Source organism: Cherax quadricarinatus, chromosome 51 (genome assembly GCF_038502225.1).
Source record: "Cherax quadricarinatus isolate ZL_2023a chromosome 51, ASM3850222v1, whole genome shotgun sequence".
Taxonomy (NCBI): Eukaryota; Metazoa; Arthropoda; class Malacostraca; order Decapoda; family Parastacidae; genus Cherax; species Cherax quadricarinatus.
The window spans coordinates 21,312,792-21,332,718 of record NC_091342.1 but is presented as its reverse complement, the minus strand read 5'-3'; the positions used below and the strand labels follow the sequence as shown (position 1 = coordinate 21,332,718).

The 19,927-nt window shown below is 38.2% G+C and overlaps 1 protein-coding gene across 4 annotated transcripts in view; it reads right to left on the bottom strand.

Moving 5' to 3' along the window:
* Positions 1-19,927, bottom strand: part of LOC128694634 (rho guanine nucleotide exchange factor 11) — a 542,499-nt gene that overhangs the window by 291,160 nt on the left and 231,412 nt on the right. For all 4 annotated transcript variants that reach the window (XM_070095945.1, XM_070095944.1, XM_070095946.1 and 1 more), the window contains 2 exons: positions 14,120-14,372; positions 5,081-5,168 (listed from right to left, as the gene is read on the bottom strand). In XM_070095945.1, coding sequence (XP_069952046.1) covers positions 5,081-5,168; positions 14,120-14,372 — 341 coding nt within the window. The remainder of the gene's footprint in view (positions 1-5,080; positions 5,169-14,119; positions 14,373-19,927) is intronic.

Genomic DNA, 19,927 nt, shown 5'->3' with positions numbered 1-19,927 from the left:
TTTTCTCTGCTCAGCCATCAGAGAAAACGTGTATGAATCTGCGTTTGGGCGAGCCACTCCCCCATTCCGCTTTTGTTTACAATTTTCGGCATGAATTATTCATTGCTTTTCTCTTCGTTTATGATGGCATCTAAAGGTAGTTGTTCAAAACGATTAAATTCAGTGAACAAGGTATGTCGATGCTAATAATATGGCTTTGGGCCACAGTGTAGGTGACCGGTAGGTGTAGTCCAGGCTACACCTACCAGCTACCTACACTGACTTCCTACAAATGAATACTACTCACCTCTCTTCCTACATTAAGACTACACATATTTTAAGGTAAATAATGAGTGTACTGTGTGTATTTTAACTCTCTGGGATGTTTTAAATATCGTATATTAAGTATGAGACGGGGAGCCAGGGCTACCTACACCCGACTTCCTACAAGTAAGTACTACACACCTCTCACCCTACATTAAGATTACAAATACTTTAGGGTAAGTAATGAATGTACTGTGTGTGTATTTTACTTTTTACTGTGTCTTTAATGCCTAGTTCTATTACTAACTTAATATAATTTAGTGTAAACTTGTTGTCTGGTATTTGTATGCATTTATAAATGGATAAAAATGGCGTTCTGCCTTCCAGCGATGTCTGCTTTCCGGCGATAGCCTGGAACCTAACCCGCCATATATGTGGGGCCCTACAATATATACGTCAAACATGGTGGCTCGTAAGACGTATATATACGACCGAAAGAGTCAAAGGGTTAAGTTTTAACTTGCCGATTTTATTGAAAAATTATGTAGTTTTTGATTGGCTTTAAATTTCAAATGGTGATGACTCTTACCTGGACAAAATTTTGGCCTGTGTAGGTCCTAATTTACCATTTTCATTGAAGGAAATAGGAAAATTAAAATTCTAGTTTTCATGCAATAATTTGCAAACATCTCATTCTATTGGTTTCAAAACTTCAACACCAGTAACTGGATAATGCAATTTCTGAGTGGCTTCACACTTCAACCTGTGATGTACTATTTTGAAATATTGATCTCTGAGACAATGAGAGAATGCCTCTTCAGGTTCGCTTTAAACTTTCAAAGCTGCCATTTCTAAGCAGAAGGTTTAAATTAGTTTTGGGCTGCATAGTTCCTTAACCCTTTGACTGTTGCAACCCCCAATCCTGAGGTGTCTCCTGGTGTCGCAAAATTTAACCCTTTGACTGTCGCAACCCCCAATCCTGAGGTGTCTCCTGGTGTCACAAAATTTAAAAAAAAAAAAAATTATTTTTTCTTATGAAATGATAGAGAATCTTTTCCCGATTGTAATGACACCAAAAAAACGAAATTTGATGGAAAACTGACGGAATTATGCTCTCGCGAAGTTAGCGACCTCAGCGCTGTTCACAAATCGGCGATTTCGCCCACTTTGAGCCCTATTTACAGCTAATTCCATTCTTCCAGTCGCCCAAACTCATAGCTATTTCTTTAGAACTACATTTTTTCTATCGATTGAGTACAAGAAACTGCCCATTTACCGATTTCAACTACCTAATAATGTGGTCAGAAATTTGCAATTTGGCTAATTTCACGAAAACTAAAAAATATGACAATTTCAAAATAAGGTTCAGAATGAACAATGCAGACATTCCTGGCTCTAAAATAACATTTTCTTTGCTCATCAGTCATGTCTCCAGGCCCCTCTGATATTACCCTTGCTTTCTATTTTGAATTTTTATTCAAACAAGAAATAGAAGACTTACTATTATGCAGACTACTGCAATACTATAATAATTGTATAAATAACATCAACCCATTCATTACTGCATATTAGAATGGCTAGTTGGACATTTATTGGACAATGGCATCATTTGTTTACTTTTGAACATCGGCAAAAATCAAACATTTCCCCTACTTTGAGCTCCATTTCTAGGATCTTTTTATAGTAAAATCAGTCAAAATCACCTCTATTTCTATAATATGTTTTCCATTCTATCAAATGAGACCAAGAAAACGAGAATACAACCATAAATACTATATGAAAATAGACCACAAATTCGGCATTTTAATTAAAAAAAACGGTCGGAGTTTTTTTTTCTCATTATGCACTGCGTGCTCCAGGATTTTTTTTATATGGTGCACACTGACCACACAGACCCATTCTCTCACATGTGGGCCTACCAGCTTTCTCCTGCTTGATTTGAAGCCGCTAGAATTTATGAGTATATATACGTCAAACACGGTACCTCGTAAGACGTATATATACGGCCGCGACAGTCAAAGGGTTAAAAAAAAAAAATGATTTTTTCTTATGAAATGATAGAGAATCTTTTCCCGATTGTAATGACACCAAAAAAACGAAATTTGATGTAAAACTGATGGAATTATGCTCTCGCGAAGTTAGCGACCTCGGCGCTGTTTACAAATCGGCGATTTCGCCCACTTTGAGCCCTATTTTCGGCTAATTCCATTGTCCCAGTCACCCAAACTCATAGCTATTTCTTTAGAACTCCATTTTTTCTATCGATTGAGTACAAGAAACTGCCCATTTATCGATTTCAACTACCTAATAATGTAGTCAGAAATTTGCAATTTGGCCAATTTCACGAAAACTAAAAAATATGACAATTTCAAAATAAGGCCCAGAATGAACAATGCAGACATTCCTGGCTCTAAAATAACATTTTCTTTGTTCATCAGTCATATCTCCAGGCCCCTCTGATATTACTCTTGCTTTCTATTTTGAATTTTTATTCAAACAAAAAATAGTCTATTATGCAGACTACTGCAATACTGAAATAATTGTATAAATAACATCAACCCATTCATTACTGCATATTAGAATGGCTAGTTGGATATTTATTGCACAATGGCATCATTTGTTTACTTCTGAACATTGGCAAAAATCAAACATTTCCCCTACTTTGAGCTCCATTTCTAGGTTCTTTTTATAGTAAAAGCAATCAAAATCACCTCTATTTCTATAATATGTTTTCCATTCCATCAAATGAGACCAAGAAAACGAGAATACAACCATAAATACTATACAAAAATAGACCACAAAGTCGGCATTTTAATTAAAAAAAACGGTCGGAGTTTTTTTTTCTCATTATGCACTGCGTGCTCTAGGACTTTTTTTATATGGTGCACACTGACCACACAGACCTATTCTCTCACATGTGGGCCTACCAGCTTTCTCCTGCTTGATTTGAAGCCGCTAGAATTTACGAGTACATATACGTCAAACACGGTACCTCGTAAGACGTATATATACGGCTGCGACAGTCAAAGGGTTATTCATTGTTTTTATTGAAAAAATTTGGATACAGTGGAACCTCAAAAATCGAACTGCTCCCAACACGACCAATTATGTAAGTGTATTTTTGTAAGTGCTTTTATAAGTGTATTTTTGAGGGTCTGAAATGGACTAATCTAATTTACATTATTCCTGATGGGAATAAATTCATTCGGTAAAGGCACTCGAACAGCCTTCTGGACCGAAGAAAGTTCGATATTTGAGGTTCCACTGTATTTCCATGTATCAAATCTTCAGTGCTAATACTTAACTGCACTGGAAGCTCATGCTGCACTTGGCACCATTCCTATCATGTACACTGAGGTACAGGGGCTGGGGTTATGCAATGTGGGGAAACCTTTCTTGGATCATGCTGCAAACGAAATACATCTAGTTCATCATACAACTGCACATTAATACAAAGACTACTTCTATTTTTAATAAATAAAGACAATGTATGTCATAGTGTCATCACTTCCAACTCCACAAACAACATTATCACCTATGTTTTGTGGTATATTCATTCATTCATTCTCATTCATTCATTTATTCATTCTCTCTCATTCTCATTCTCTCTCATTCTCATTTTCTCTCTCATTCTCTCTCTCACACACACACACACACACACACACACACACACACACACACACACACACACACACACACACTCACACACTCACACACTCACTCACACTCACTCACTCACACTCACTCACACTCACTCACACTCACTCACACTCACTCACACTCACTCACACTCACTCACACTCACTCACACTCACTCACACTCACTCACACTCACACTCTCAGTAGTACCAGTAACCAGTTGCCAGTGTCAGTAGTAGTGACTCATTACCAACCGTCTGTGTGAATCACTTGTTATTCACTGTCACAGCTGACCCTAGCATGTTTTGAACCCACTCACCCCTAGGAACCATCTCATGAGGCAGTCAAAAGGATAGGGAGCAGAGAGGCAGGTCAGGCTTGGCGCTTCCCATATATTCCGTCTTAATTATACTCCATTATTGCCTATGTGAGTATCCTTACCCAATCCACGTTACCGAACCCAACGGGACATCTCTCTCTCCCCCTCTCTCTTTCTGTTCATTTAATTCCTTATCTAACCCAGGTGTAGTAATCACAATCCTTTAGCAGACACATCACCATTCTAGGTTAAAATTCCATGAAAATATGGGATAAAATAACATATTTACACTTGTGGAACTTGTAACCATCCTGCATCACTTATCTCATAACTGAGCACTTTTTCCACAAACTTTCTTTATTGCTTCTTAATAGTTATAAACATGCAAACCACACATAAATTGAGTGTTATCTCTAGATGTATCACTGTTTTAAGTTACAATTTCATGTAAATATGTAATAAAAAAGCAAATTTAGATTTCCAGTCTTGTTTCTCTTTAGTAGGTTGAGCAGAACACCCTAGGCCTAGGTGGCAGGAAAAATATATTCAGAGGCAAACACTTGGCTCCTTTCAGCCCATTTTTAAATCACTAACTACTGTAATAATCCTAGAGGTTTGTATTACTTAAAAGGGGAGACCTGTGTTTGTAAACCATTTGTTCATAAGGTAAACCACAATCCTTGAAAAAAAAAAAAAATTTGGTGTAAATAGGACTCATTATTTCCAGAGATACACAATATCAGTGCAGAAAAAACACTGAACAATGGTTTTTCTATATTTATTTAACATACAAGATGTGATGAAGTAGAGGAGAACCTGAGCAAGTACCCAAATGTTAAAACAAAATAATCTACAAAAAATACTGAATATTGTACTCACACTTTCCGCTCACTAGGTGACGAGGTAACAAGCTCATAAATCTGAGCTCCTACTGACTGAGTTGTGACTATGAAGAAGGCGCAGTTATCTGTTGAAGTAAGACAAAGAGTGATTTAGCAAAGGCTCTCTGATAAAGAAAAGTTATTAATACAAGGGAGCCATGAAATTGTGGAAGCCACATTTATGTCTTTCTGCAGTGGTGACTAATTTTCATCTGAGACCCCTTTCATAAATTTATAGTGAAAACTTTTCTTCAATGATGAATGTACACTATTACTGAAATCTAAAGTCATATCACTATTAGTGTAATGCTAAACAATTGAGGATTTAAAAATTTTTACTACTAAAAATGGGAAAAATATGCAAATACTCAAGTTCAGAGTTCTTTGGCAAATTCATGAAAATCTGGCTCTTTGACTGTCACTGTCATCACTATGACCTTGCATCCCACTTTCATGGGGTGGGGAGGTATCTGGCCAGAGAATATGGTACTGAAGTTAAAGAAAGTTTAACACACAAAATATACATAAATTGAAATATATTCCTTCAAACCACCACCCAGCATCTTCAGCATCATGGAAAACAACCCTCCAACACCTACTAGCAAATCACTCAGCATTATCTCAACCATTTCATAAATAAGATTTGAAGAATTCCTCAAGAATTTTCAAAGCAAAGTTTAATTCAATCATTCCCTCTTTACATAGCACATTTCTTCCATTCAGCCTTGTTCACTAGCATTTCTCCTATGGCACATATGATCTTTATTCTCCTTGCCTGCCCTACCTATTTCTCCCTCCCTCCATCTCTCTGGTCTACCCTTCCCTCTTCTACCTTTAAATTCACAAGTGTATAAATCCTTCATGACTTGCTCATGACCAAACTTGCAATTCAAATGATCTTCACATATTTCTTTAGCAAACAATATTTTTCCTTATTCTTTGACTGTACAGTACTACTGTACTTACATAAAATTCCCAGTATAAAATGCAAACAATTTACTCATCACTTTCCTTAACATATGTACATCTCCTCTACAAAAATCTTCACAACATGCATAGTTTTCAAAATACATTTCTGTTTTTTTCTTTTCCTTCCATAAAAAAATCCACACATATATCTCCTGCTTGAATTTTCATTTCTTTTTCTTTTAGCAATAAAACCTTATCAGCTATATCCTGACTACTGTACAATACTTGCATTTTTGTTACCTTTACCTGATGAACTGGAATATCATTTTTCATTCTGCTGTCCATCACACAGTTGTATACACTACCTGTACTCATATACAACCATGAAGTTGCAATTTCATCACTTCATCATAACTCCTCAACTACCTCACCACTTTGGAAATAAATGGTATAAAATACCGACACAATAGAAATATAAACACATATGCAGTATAATGTGATCCTTTATTGTGACTTGAAAAAGCCCACCGTGTGGGAGAAACGTTGTCAATAAAGAATCACATTATACTGCATATGTGTTTATATTTCCACCTCACCACTTTAAACAGGAGTACTTTGTTTCCTATCTCAATGCCAGTCTAGAGGATATTATATTTAAAACATCTATTTTTTGAGTACCTAACCTTTCTATTCATTTCTTAATCTAAACAAAGATTTTCTATCACAGTATCCATTTTATACCAGCAGTCTATACTAATAAAAGTGTTGTAGCTCATCTAATGTCAGTAGATTTGTGCTAGTTAATGGAATTTAATAATTCTCAATAATCATGTGCATATCACTAGTGTATACCACACTATCAAAAAATATTAGATAATAATCACAACATAAATTATTCTGAAATACTGTATATGTGTATTTTCAGAACACTGGCTGTCTCATCTCCCACCAAGATAGGATAACAAAGAAAAAAGAAAAGAAAAAAAAGGTAACATTCACATTCATTAATTCAATAGCTGTCTTGCCAGAAGTGAGCAGACCTTATAATTCAAATAACCCAGTGAACTGTAACAGCCCCACTCCTCTCTCAGAGTGCAAGTACTGTGCTTTCCTCCTCTGGGACTCAAGTTTGGCTAACCAGTTTTCCTGCATCCTTTGGTTAATGTTACTTTTCTCACACACTAACAGCATGGTAACACTATGCTAGATCCTTAACCATGTTTCCACTCACCCCAATCTAACATGCTCACACATGCCTGCTGGATTCTCAAACCCCCTAACAATTAAAACCCCTCACACCCCTCCAGGAATGATTTATACCTCTCTTTCCTTTCATGCTGCATTTATACACACTTTTTATCGTATTTTGCTCCATTCTCTCTAAATGCTCAAACTACCTAAGAACCCCTCCTCTGCCCTCTGTATATTATCTTTCTTAACCTCACATCATCTCTTAGTTTCTATGCTCTAAATTCTTTGTAACATAATCACACCACACACTGCTCTTCTGTGATTTCCTTGTAACCTGTTGTGAGGGTTTTTTTAATTTTGCAAACATGCCTGGGACCAAGCCTCCCTGTTGGCTGCTTGGTCAACCACACTATTGTTGTTGTTGGCCCACCAGCTTACATATCTTATTGTGCCTGTGGCTCCCCTACTTTTCACTAGGTCTATTTTACATTTCCTGTGCAGCATGGTCTACACAGTAGACCAAGCTGCACAATATACTCCTTTGTGAAGTAGCGTGGCGAGTTTCGGCGTGGTGAGTCATTCCACTGAGGTTAGGTGGGAATCTTTGTGTTGTCAGTGATGTTATTTTTTGTGTAACAGAATGGAATCTTGAACAGCAAATATGTATGAAATTCTGTTCAGGCTCAGTAAAACGGCCAATGAAATTCACAGAATGCTTCAGCAAGCATTTGGTGATGAAGCAATGGACCTGACACAGAGTTTTGAATGGTTTTCTTGATTCAAAGCAGGACAAGTTTCAGCTGAAGAAGATGAATGATCTGGTTGCTCATCATCAAAAATGTATGCCAACATTAAAAAAGCATGGAAGGCTATTCACGAAGGTTGTCGTCAAAATATTGAGGACAATGTAATTTCTTATGGGTACTGTGGGAATTTCTATTAGGTATTGTCGAAGCATTTTGACTGAAAATTTCAACATGACCAGAAAGATTATTTTCTGGCTAAAAACAAAATGGCAGCTATCCTCAACTCTCGACATTCCCCAGATTTAGTCCCTCTATGACTTCTTTCTCTTCCCTCAATGTGGTATTTTAATGACAAGGAGGAGATTCTAGAATCCCAGGCCATGCTAGATGCCACTGGGAAAGTGGAGTTCCAGAAATGTTTCCAAAAGTGGCAGAGGTGCTGCAATCAGTGTATAGTCTCCCAAGGACAATACTTCATGGCAGACAACTTCAACTAGGTAATTAGGTAAGCCTATATAATTTTTTGCAGCAGTCCAGGAACTTTCTGACAGCACCTTGTATTATACTTGTTGTATACATTTTCATTATCTTCTTGAATCCTCCCCATTCCTTAATCCTTTGAAATATGATTCTGACATTCACTGCATACTGTATATTCAATAGGCTTATTTAGGTAGTAGCTTGGTAGACAGGAACCAGCTACTTCTACTTACACTTAGGTCACACTACACATACATGTACATGTTTATGTATACACACTCATTTGAGTTTTCTTTGATTTTATCTTAATAGTTCTTTTCCTATTACTAAATTTAAAGAGAGAAACTTTTGTTTATCTTTTTGGGCCACCCTGCCTTGGTGGGATACGGCCGGTTTGTTGAAAGAAGAAGAAAGTTCTTTTTCTTAGTGCTTTTCATTTCATATCCATGGGGAAGTGGAATAACAATCTTTCCTCCGTAAGCCATGCGTGTTGTAAAAACCAACTAAAATGCTGGAAACAATAGGCTAGTAACCCCTTTTCCTGTATAGCTCAATCGCTATCGTACTCAGTTCACACACTAAGGTCCGGGGTTCGAATCTCCGCCGGTATGGCTGGAAAACATTAGGAACGTGTTTCCATAAGACACCTGCTGTCCCTGTCTCTGTTCACCCATCAGTGTAAAATGGTTACCTGGGTGTTAGTCGACTGGTGTGGCTCACATAATGGGACAAATCTAACCTAATTTGCCCGAAATGCTCAGCATAACAAGAGGCTTTCTATATAGTAGTATGTCAGCTAGGCCTGTATACCTTGTACATGTACTTGTAGTAAATAAAGATATTATTATTGTTATTATTATTATTATTAAAAAGAAAAAGAAGAAAACCATCAAAGTGGGATGTTTGAATGTGCATGGATGTTGTGCGAACGATAAGAGATGATTGTGTATGTTATGAATGCGAAGAAGCTGGATGTCCTGGCTTTAAGTGAAACAAAGCTGAGTTGGGAGAAATAAAGGGGATTAGGTCAGGGGTTTCAAATAAAGTTAGAGCTGAAGAAGTAGTAATAATAATGTTAAAGGATAAGTTATGGCAGGAAAAAAGGGAATATAAATGTATAAATTCAAGGATTATGTGGTGTAAAATAAGGGTTGGCTGTGAAAAGTGGGTTATAATAAGTGTTTATGCACCTATAGAAGGGAGAAGTGTGGAGGAGAGAGAGAGATTTTGGGAAATGTTGAGTGCATGGGGAGTTTTGAACCAAGTGAGAGAGTAACTTGTGGTTGGGGATCTCAAAGCGAAAGTGGGTAAAAATGTTGTGGAGGGAGTAGGAGGTAAATTTGGGGTGCTAGGGGTAAATGAAAATGGGGAGCCTTTAATTGAGCTATGTGTAGAAAGAGGTTTGGTAATAAGTAATACATATTTTATGAAAAAGAGGATAAATAAGTATACAAGGTATGATATAGCACGTAATGAAAGTAGTTTGTTAGATTATGTATTGGTGGATAAAAGATTGATGGGTAGGCTTCAGGATGTACATGTTTATTGAGGGGCAATAGATATATAGGGTCATTATTTAGTTGTAGCTACAGTTAGAGTAAAAGGTAGATGGGACAAAAGGAAAATGGCAACAGCAAGTAAGAGAGAGGTGAAAGTGTATAAACTAAGGGAGGAAGAAGTTCGGGTAAGATATAATCAACTATTGGCAGAAAGGTGGGCTAGTGCAAGTATGAGTAGTGGGGAGGGGTTGAATATAGTTGGAATAGTTTTAAAAATGCAGTACAGTATTAGAATGTGGGGCAGAAGTTCTTGGCTATAGGAGGGTGGATGCAGGAGGAAAGAGGAGTGATTGGTGGAATCATGAAGTAAAGGGTGTGATAAAAAGAGAAAAAGGGAGCTTATGATAGGTTTTCACAAAGTAGAAATGTTGTAAGAAGAGCAGAGTATATGGAGAGTAAATGAAAGGTGAAGAGAGTGGCGAGAGAGTGCAAAAGAAGAGCAGATGAAAGAGTGGGAGAGGCACTGGCAAGAAATTTTGCTGAAAATAAGAAAAAAATTTGGAATGAGATAAACAAGTTAAGAAAGCCAAGGAAACAAATGGATTTGTCACTTAAAAACAGAGCAGGGGAGTTAGTAGATGGGGAGCTGACGGGAATATTTTGAGGAACTTTTAAATGTCGATGAAGAAAGGGAGGCAGTAATTTCATGCACTGGTCAGGGAGGTATAACATCTTTTAGGAGTGAAGAAGAACAGGATGTGAGTGTGTGGGAGGTGTGGGAGGCATTACGTAGAATGAAAGGGGGTAAAGCAGCAGGAACTGACGGGATCATAACGGAAATGTTAAAAGCAGGGGTGGATATTGTGTTGGAGTGGTTGATACTTTTGTTTAATGAATGTATGAAAGAAGGGGTAGTCCCTAGGGATTGGCAGAGAGCATGTATAGTTCCTTTATGTAAAGGGAAGGGGGACAAAAGTGATTGTAATTTTTTTTTTTTTTTCAACAAACCGGCCGTATCCCATCAAGGCAGGGTGGCCCAAAAAGAAAAATGAAAGTTTCTCTTTTTAAATTTAGTAGTTTATACAAGAGAAGGGGTTACTAGCCCCTTGCCCCCGGCATTTTAGTTGCCTCTTACAACACGCATGGCTTACTGAGGAAGAATTCTGTTCCACTTCCCCATGGAGAATTGTAAAAATTATAGGGGAAAAAATTTACTGAGTATACCAGGTAAAGTGTACAGTAGGGTTATTATTGAAAGAATTAGAGGTAAGACAGAGTAGGATTGCAGATGAGCAAGGAGGCTTTAGAGTGGGTAGAGGATGTGTAGATCAAATGTTTACATTGAAGCATGTACATGTGAACAGTATTTAGATAAAGGTAGGGAAGCTTTCATTGCATTTATGGATTTAGAAAAGGCATATGACAGAGTGGATAGGAGAGCAATGTGGCAGATGTTGCAAGTGTATGGAATAGGTAGTAAGTTACTTTTTGCTGATGATACTGTGCTTATGGGAGGTTCTAAAGAAAAGTTGCAAAGGGTAGTGGATGACTTTGGGAGGGTGTGTAAAGGTAGAAAGTTGAAAGTGAACATAGATAAGAGTAAGGTGATGAGGGTATCAAATGATTTAGATAAAGAAAAACTGGATATCACATTGGAGAGAGGGATTATGGAAGAGGTGAATGTTTTCAGATATTTGGGAGTTGACCTGTCAGCGGATGGGTTTATGAAGGATGAGGTTAACCATAGAATTGATGAAGGGAAAAAAGGTGAGTGGTGCTTTGAGTTATCTGTGGAGGCAAAAAAACGCTATCTATGGAGGCAAAGAAGGGAATGTATGAAAGTATAGTGGTACCAACACTCTTATACGGGTGTGAAGCTTGCGTTGTAAATGCTGCAGCGAGGAGGCAGCTGGAGGCAGTGGAGATGTCCTATCTAAGGGCAATGTGTGGTTGTTATGGGGCTATAGGACCCAACATGTATTTATGTATCTGTAACAGTTACTCTGGAATACCTAATTATATTGAATTGATGGGGACTCAGCTCTAAATGTCATAAGGGCAGATCACTCTTATGGCTGTAAGGCAGCTGAGTCAAGCCTGTTTTTCTCAGTATAATAGGTTATACTATAGACACACACACACACACACACACACACACACACACAATTTAAATAAGTAGTTTATAAAGTTGTATTTCTTTTTGTAACAGTAAAATAAGGTGTGGTAGAACTGTGGTGGCTAGAGAATTGTGCTTGGCAACAGTCTTCTGTTGTTTGGTGGGTGTGGGAGGAGCTTAGGTAGGCCCCTACCTCTCTCTCACTTTTTTGTTGACTTCAAACTTCAAATTGGTAGGAACTCTGGGCTCTTCTTTCTATTTTTTGGGGGATTACGTGTGCCCCAGGGGTGAGTTTAATAACTTAAGTTGTGGCCACCGTACCCAGGGTGACTAAAGTGTGTCAAAACACTGGTTAGTCCAGAGATTAGTCAAGAAGAGAGAAGGGCAAATTGTTGAGATGCACCAAGTGGGCTGTCCTAGGAGAGCAGCTAAGGGGGGTGCAGGCTTATGTTTTGAATATGTGAGTGCTGTAATTGTATATTCTGTACATATCTATTTAGAATAGTTATATTTTTTTATAGAGGTAGTTTAAATAACCTGTGAAGAGGGCTGGTGAAAGGATTTCGGAGAGTGAGGATGATCAATCATGTATGTAAGTATTACCCTAGACATATAAGGCCTTTATGTAAAAGCTACCACACACTAGAACATGTAGTGAGAACCTTACTATCAAAGTAATAAGGGACAACAACATAACAGTGGTGTAAATATTATGCAGAGAATTCGGAGTGTGGAAATTAGGAGAAAGTGTGCAGTCACTAAAAGTATTAATCTGAAGGCTGAACAGGGGCTGTTGAGGTGGTTTGGTAATTTAGAGAAAATGGATCAAAGTAGAATGACTTGGAGAGTGTATAAATCTGTAAGAGAAGGAAGGAGGGGTAGGGGTCATCCTCGAAAAGGTTGGAGGGAGGGGGTAAAGGAGGGTTTGTGGCCGAAGTGCTTAGACTTCAATCAAGTGTGTGTGAGCATGTTAGATAGGAGTAAATGGAGACGAATAGTTTTTGGGACTTGATAGGACTATATTGGAGTATGCAGCACCAGTTTGGAACTCACACCTAGCCAATGGGAAGTACAATGCCTGCACTTTAAAGGAGGGTTCTGGGATATTGACAGTTTGGAGGTATGTAATTCTAAACTGTCGTATCTGAGCACCTCTGCAAAGACAGTGATTATTGTATGAGTGAGGTAAAAGTGTTGAATGATGATGAAAGTATTTTCTTTTTGGGGATTTTTCTTTCTTTTTGGGTCACCCTGCCTCGGTGGGAGACAGCTGACTTGTTAAAAAAAAAAATTCCCATAACTCTTACACTATCTCTTGTCACCCTTTTCCCTTATATGAAGAAACTATGCATCCAATTATGCACCAACCACACAAAACTACATCACCCCCTGCTTTTAATATCCTCAGTTTAGTTCCATCTGTCCCAGGCACTTACCCACTTTCATTCTACCCACTGCCTTATGCACTTTCCCTACATTCACTTATTCACCTAATGACCATATGTACTGTTATTGCCTTATTAATCTTAAGTTTGTTTTAAGTGTGCCCAAAATGCTCTGCATATAAAGGGGCTTTTGGCAAGTAAACCCAACTATTACATTCCTTTGTACAAACATGTATCATGTTGAAATAAAATATTATTATTATTATTATTATTATTATTATGGCTCTTCCTTAGTCTTACCAGATATTATTCCTCCCTGCTCAAGGCATGATATCACCACTTACTTTTCATCAGCAGTTAACAACTCCACAAGATACACTCTCTCTATCTTTCCAGTACCTTCCCCTCCCCATCTAACATCTTTCCTCTTTTATTTTTAACTGGTAATTCAATTTACTTCATAGGTTTTCTTGACTTTTTAATCACTCTCCAAAACTATTTCTTATTCTCAGCAAAATTACAGCAATAACATGTTGTAATGGTCTGGAGAAAATATAATACACTATACATTACAAAATATAATACACTATACATTACAAAATATAATACACTATACATTACAAAATATAATACACTATACATTACAAAATATAATACACTATACATTACAAAGTATAATACACTATGCATTACTATAGCTTTTTGACTAACCTGTGGCTACTGCCCTGAAGAGCATTGATGGCCCATATTTAATAATGGGTGAGTGAGTTAACTTGTTATCATCTTTACCGAGGGATTTGATAATGGAGTGATTTTTGAGGACATATTTATCATCTGCTTTTTGTAAAAGGACAATAAATTCATCCAGAAGCAGAACCAAGAGATCAATATTTTTCTGACCCTTTGCAATTCTCCATGTTAATGGACCCTCATATATTAGTCTATGTTTGGTCAGATCTAGATTCTGTTGGAAGAAAAAAAATTAAGATTAATATGATTATTACAACTTTTGTAAATGTGACTGAAAATGCACATCCAAAACTGAACAGTGCATACTATGAGGGCCTTTACACACACTGAGTAATTATGGATACACTTTTTCAATCACATTCATATGAAAGTTATACTATAGAGATTTAATTTCTAAGACCAAGAACATGAAGAGAAACTAACAATAAATGAGGGAAGAAAATTAATGTTCAGAATTAAGTAGAAGTAAGTTCTAGCTACTGGTCCTGCCTCTAAACTTTCAACAGGCTGATTTAAAATAACTTTGGAATATCACTTTTTTTTTTTTATCCCTTCGAGGTTCCAGACCCCTGATCTGACACTTGTCTACAGGGTCCAAGAATTTTCAAACAAATTTTTTGTTATTTTTTCTTATGAAATGGTAGAGAATCTTTTTCTGAAGGTAATAAAACAAAAAGTACGAAATTTCATGGAAAACTGATGAAATTATGTTATTCCAAATTTTGCTACATCAGTGATATTTATGCATCGGCAATTTTGCCCACTTTTGAGTCCTATTTTAGGCCAATTACATTGTTCCAGTCAACCAAATTCTTGGCTATTTCGCTAGTATGCCTTCCATTTTAGTGACTCAGCACAAGAAACCACCCAATCAACTATCTCGGCTACCCAATAAGTGATCAGAAATAGGTAATTTGTCCAATTTCACACAAATTTCAAAATATTCCCATTTTACAATAGGGTCCAGAATAAGCAATACAGGCATTCCTGGCACTAAAATAACATTTCCTCTGTTCATTAGTTATGTTCCCAGGTTTTACACATGAATTCCATTTTGATTTATTCACACAAAAAAATAGATTTACTGTTATGCAATATTGTAATAACTGAATAAATAATATCAGTGAATAAATAATATCTACTGCCATGAAGAGCACTGATGGCCCATATTTAATAATGGGTGAGCGAGTTAACTTATCATCATCTTTACCGAGGGATTTGTGAATCCCTCGGCAAAGAACACATATTAGACCCATCAGCTGATGTGTACGCATATTAGACCCACCAGTTGATGCGTATTACATGCATGATGTGATTTGTTTATTCTTGAACATCGGCAAAAATTGAACTTTTCACCTACTTTGAGCTCAATTTCAAGCTGTTTTTAGTCTTAAACCAAAAACACGGCTGCAGTTTCTCTCATCATTCACTGTGTGCTGCAGGATTCTTTTATTATGGTGCACACTTGCCACATAAGCAAGATGGAACATTGCAGTATGCCTACTAGCCCATGTGAGGCAGGTCCAAGTCACCTACCTGCCTAATCCAATGACCCAAGCTAGTCATGTCCAACTCACACCCACCCACACCCACTCATACATTTGATCCATTCTCTCATATCTAGGCCCAAATTTACCGCTTACAGCTTATCTGAATAACCTGAGCTCAAGCCATAGAACAACGGCATGGACCTGGGCTTCAAATCCCTAGAACAAGGGCACAGGCCCCTCCAGTGGATAACACAGCCATAGTCATTATTCATTCATTCCACTTCTTGACAACTCTTGACACTGAAGAAATATTTCTGGTATCCCTGAGTCCCATATGGGTGTGTAATTTCCAACCATGACCTTATGTTCTTATTCCAGCCCTGGTAAAGAGTTTATCATTGTCCACCCCATCTATAACCTAGAATATTTTGTATGTTGTGATCATATACTCTTTTGTTGTTTAGTCATCTAAAGTAGGTAGAATTTAATACAAAATGCCAATGAAAAATCAGACTTATCTTGGAAGTACGAAATTAAACCAAGATTCAGAATGTTTACTAAGATGCATCCACTAACGAGCTTAAAGTATAAGTGCAGCCACTACAAATGTAAAAAGTACATGTAGATAGGATATATGCACAAAGGAACTAATGAAGTGTAGAATGAAAAATGGAACAGCTGTGGAAATCTTGCAATGTAGCAGTGTGCTAGAAGATAAGTGGAGAGCCATGACAATGCCACTGTACATGAGTGAACGTTATAAATTCAAGAACTACAGAAGCATCTGCCTCCTATGTATCGACTGAATAAGCACAAAATATAAATGAAAAACTGGCAACTTCCAGAAAATAATGGAACACTGCCAGAACAAGTGAAGAAGTCTTCAAGAGGACACTAAAGAAGGAGCTCAGCCAAGTGCCAGATCAACCAGGCTGTGATGGGTACGTGAGCCAGTGGGCCACCAGCAGCAACAGCCTAGTTGACCAGGCAAACACTGGATAAAACTACCTCCAGGGCTTGGCTGCAGACTAGGAAAACTCTTGCAACCCTTCAAAAGTATTCACAGGTATAACACTTCAAGTTAGATATGACCTTTAAGTATCTGCAGAAAGCATATGAGAGAGTTAACAGGAAGGAATTATGGGTGTTGAGCATGTAATGGATTTGAATCATTATTATTATTTTTTATTAACACACTGGCCAATTCCCACCAAGGCAGGGTGGCCCGAAAAAGAAAAACTTTCACCATCATTCACTCCATCACTGTCTTGCCAGAAGGGTGCTTTACACTACAGTTTTTAAACTGCAACATTAACACCCCTCCTTCAGAGTGCAGGCACTGTACTTCCCATCTCCAGGACTCAAGTCCGGCCTGCCGGTTTCCCTGAACCCCTTCATAAATGTTACTTTGCTCACACTCCAACAGCACGTCAAGTATTAAAAACCATTTGTCTCCATTCACTCCTATCAAACACGCTCACGCATGCCTGCTGGAAGTCCAAGCCCCTCGCACACAAAACCTCCTTTACCCCCTCCCTCCAACCTTTCCTAGGCCGACCCCTACCCCGCCTTCCTTCCACTACAGACTGATACACTCTTGAAGTTATTCTGTTTCGCTCCATTCTCTCCACATGTCCGAACCACCTCAACAACCCTTCCTCAGCCCTCTGGACAACAGTTTTGGTAATCCCGCACCTCCTCCTAACTTCCAAACTACGAATTCTCTGCATTATATTCACACCACACATTGCCCTCAGACATGTCATCTCCACCGCCTCCAGCCTTCTCCTCGCTGCGACATTCGTCACCCATGCTTCACACCCATATAAGAGCGTTGGTAAAACTACACTCTCATACATTCCCCTCTTTGCCTCCAAGGACAAAGTTCTTTGTCTCCACAGACTCCTAAGTGCACCGCTCACCCTTTTCCCCTCATCAATTCTATGATTCACCTCATCTTTCATAGACCCATCCGCTGACACGTCCACTCCCAAATATCTAAATACATTCACCTCCTCCATACTCTCTCCCTCCAGTTTGATATCCAATCTCTCATCACCTAATCTTTTTGTTATCCTCATAACCTTACTCTTTCCTGTATTCACTTTTAATTTTCTTCTTTTACATACCCTACCAAATTCATCCACCAACCTCTGCAACTTCTCTTCAGAATCTCCCAAGAGCACAGTGTCATCAGGAAAGAGCAACTGTGACAACTCCCACTTTATGTGTGATTCTTTATCTTTTAACTCCGCGCCTTTTGCCAAGACCCTCGCATTTACTTCTCTTACAACCCCATCTATAAATACATTAACCAACCATGGTGACATCACACATCCTTGTCTAAGGCCTACTTTTACTGGGAAATAATCTCCCTCTTTCCTACATACTCTAACTTGAGCCTCACTATCCTCGTAAAAACTCTTCACTGCTTTCAGTAACCTACCTCCTATACCATACACCTGCAACATCTGCCACATTGCCCCCCTATCCACCCTGTCATATGCCTTTTCCAAATCCATAAATGCCACAAAAACCTCTTTAGCCTTATCTAAATACTGTTCACTTATATGTTTCACTGTAAACACCTGGTCCACACACCCCCTACCTTTCCTAAAGCCTCCTTGTTCATCTGCTATCCTATTCTTCGTCTTACTCTTAATTCTTTCAATAATAACTCTACCATACACTTTACCAGGTATACTCAACAAACTTTTTCTTTTTTTTTTTCAACAAGTCGGCCGTCTCCCACCGAGGAAGGGTGACCCAAAAAAGAAAGAAAATCCCCAAAAAGAAAATACTTTCATCATCATTCAACACTTTCACCACACTCACACATTATCACTGCTTTTGCAGAGGTGCTCAGAATACAACAGTTTAGAAGTATATACGTATAAAGATACACAACATATCCCTCCAAACTGCCAATATCCCAAACCCCTCCTTTAAAGTGCAGGCATTGTACTTCCCATTTCCAGGACTCAAGTCCGACTATATGAAAATAACCGGTTTCCCTGAATCACTTCACTAAATATTACCCTGCTCACACTCCAACAGATCGTCAGGTCCCAAGTATCATTCGTCTCCATTCACTCCTATCTAACACGCTCATGCACGCTTGCTGGAAGTCCAAGCCCCTTCCCCACAAAACCTCCTTTACCCCCTCTTTCCAACCCTTTCGAGGACGACCCCTACCCCTCCTTCCTTCCCCTATAGATTTATATGCTTTCCATGTCATTCTACTTTGATCCATTCTCTCTAAATGACCAAACCACCTCAACCCCTCTTCTGCCCTCTGACTAATGCTTTTATTAACTCCACACCTTCTCCTAATTTCCACACTCCGAATTTTCTGCATAATATTTACACCACACATTGCCCTTAGACAGGACATCTCCACTGCCTCCAACCGTCTCCTCGCTGCTGCATTTACCACCCAAGCTTCACATCCATATAAGAGTGTTGGTACTACTATACTTTCATACATTCCCTTCTTTGCCTCCACAGATAACGTTTTTTGACTCCACATATACCTCAACGCACCACTCACCTTTTTTCCCTCATCAATTCTATGATTAACCTCATCCTTCATAAATCCATCCGCCGACACGTCAACTCCCAAGTATCTGAAAACATTCACTTCTTCCATACTCCTCCTCCCCAATTTGATATCCAATTTTTCTTTATCTAAATCATTTGATACCCTCATCACCTTACTCTTTTCTATGTTCACTTTCAACTTTCTACCTTTACACACATTCTCAAACTCATCCACTAACCTTTGCAATTTTTCTTTAGACTCTCCCATAAGCACAGTATCATCAGCAAAAAGTAACTGTGTCAATTCCCATTTTGAATTTGATTCCCCATAATTTAATCCCACCCCTCTCCCGAACACCCTAGCATTTACTTCTTTTACAACCCCATCTATAAATATATTAAACAACCATGGTGACATTACACATCCCTGTCTAAGACCTACTTTTACCGGGAAGTATTCTCCCTCTCTTCTACATACCCTAACCTGAGCCTCACTATCCTCATAAAAGCTCTTTAGTAACTTACCACCTATTCCATATACTTGCAACATCTGCCACATTGCTCCTCTATCCACTCTATCATATGCCTTTTCTAAACTTATCCCCCTATAATTTTTGCACTCTCTTTTGTCCCCTTTGCCTTTATACAAAGGAACTATGCATGCTCTGCCAATCCCTAGGTACCTTACCCTCTTCCATACATTTATTAAATAATAGCACCAACCACTCCAAAACTATAT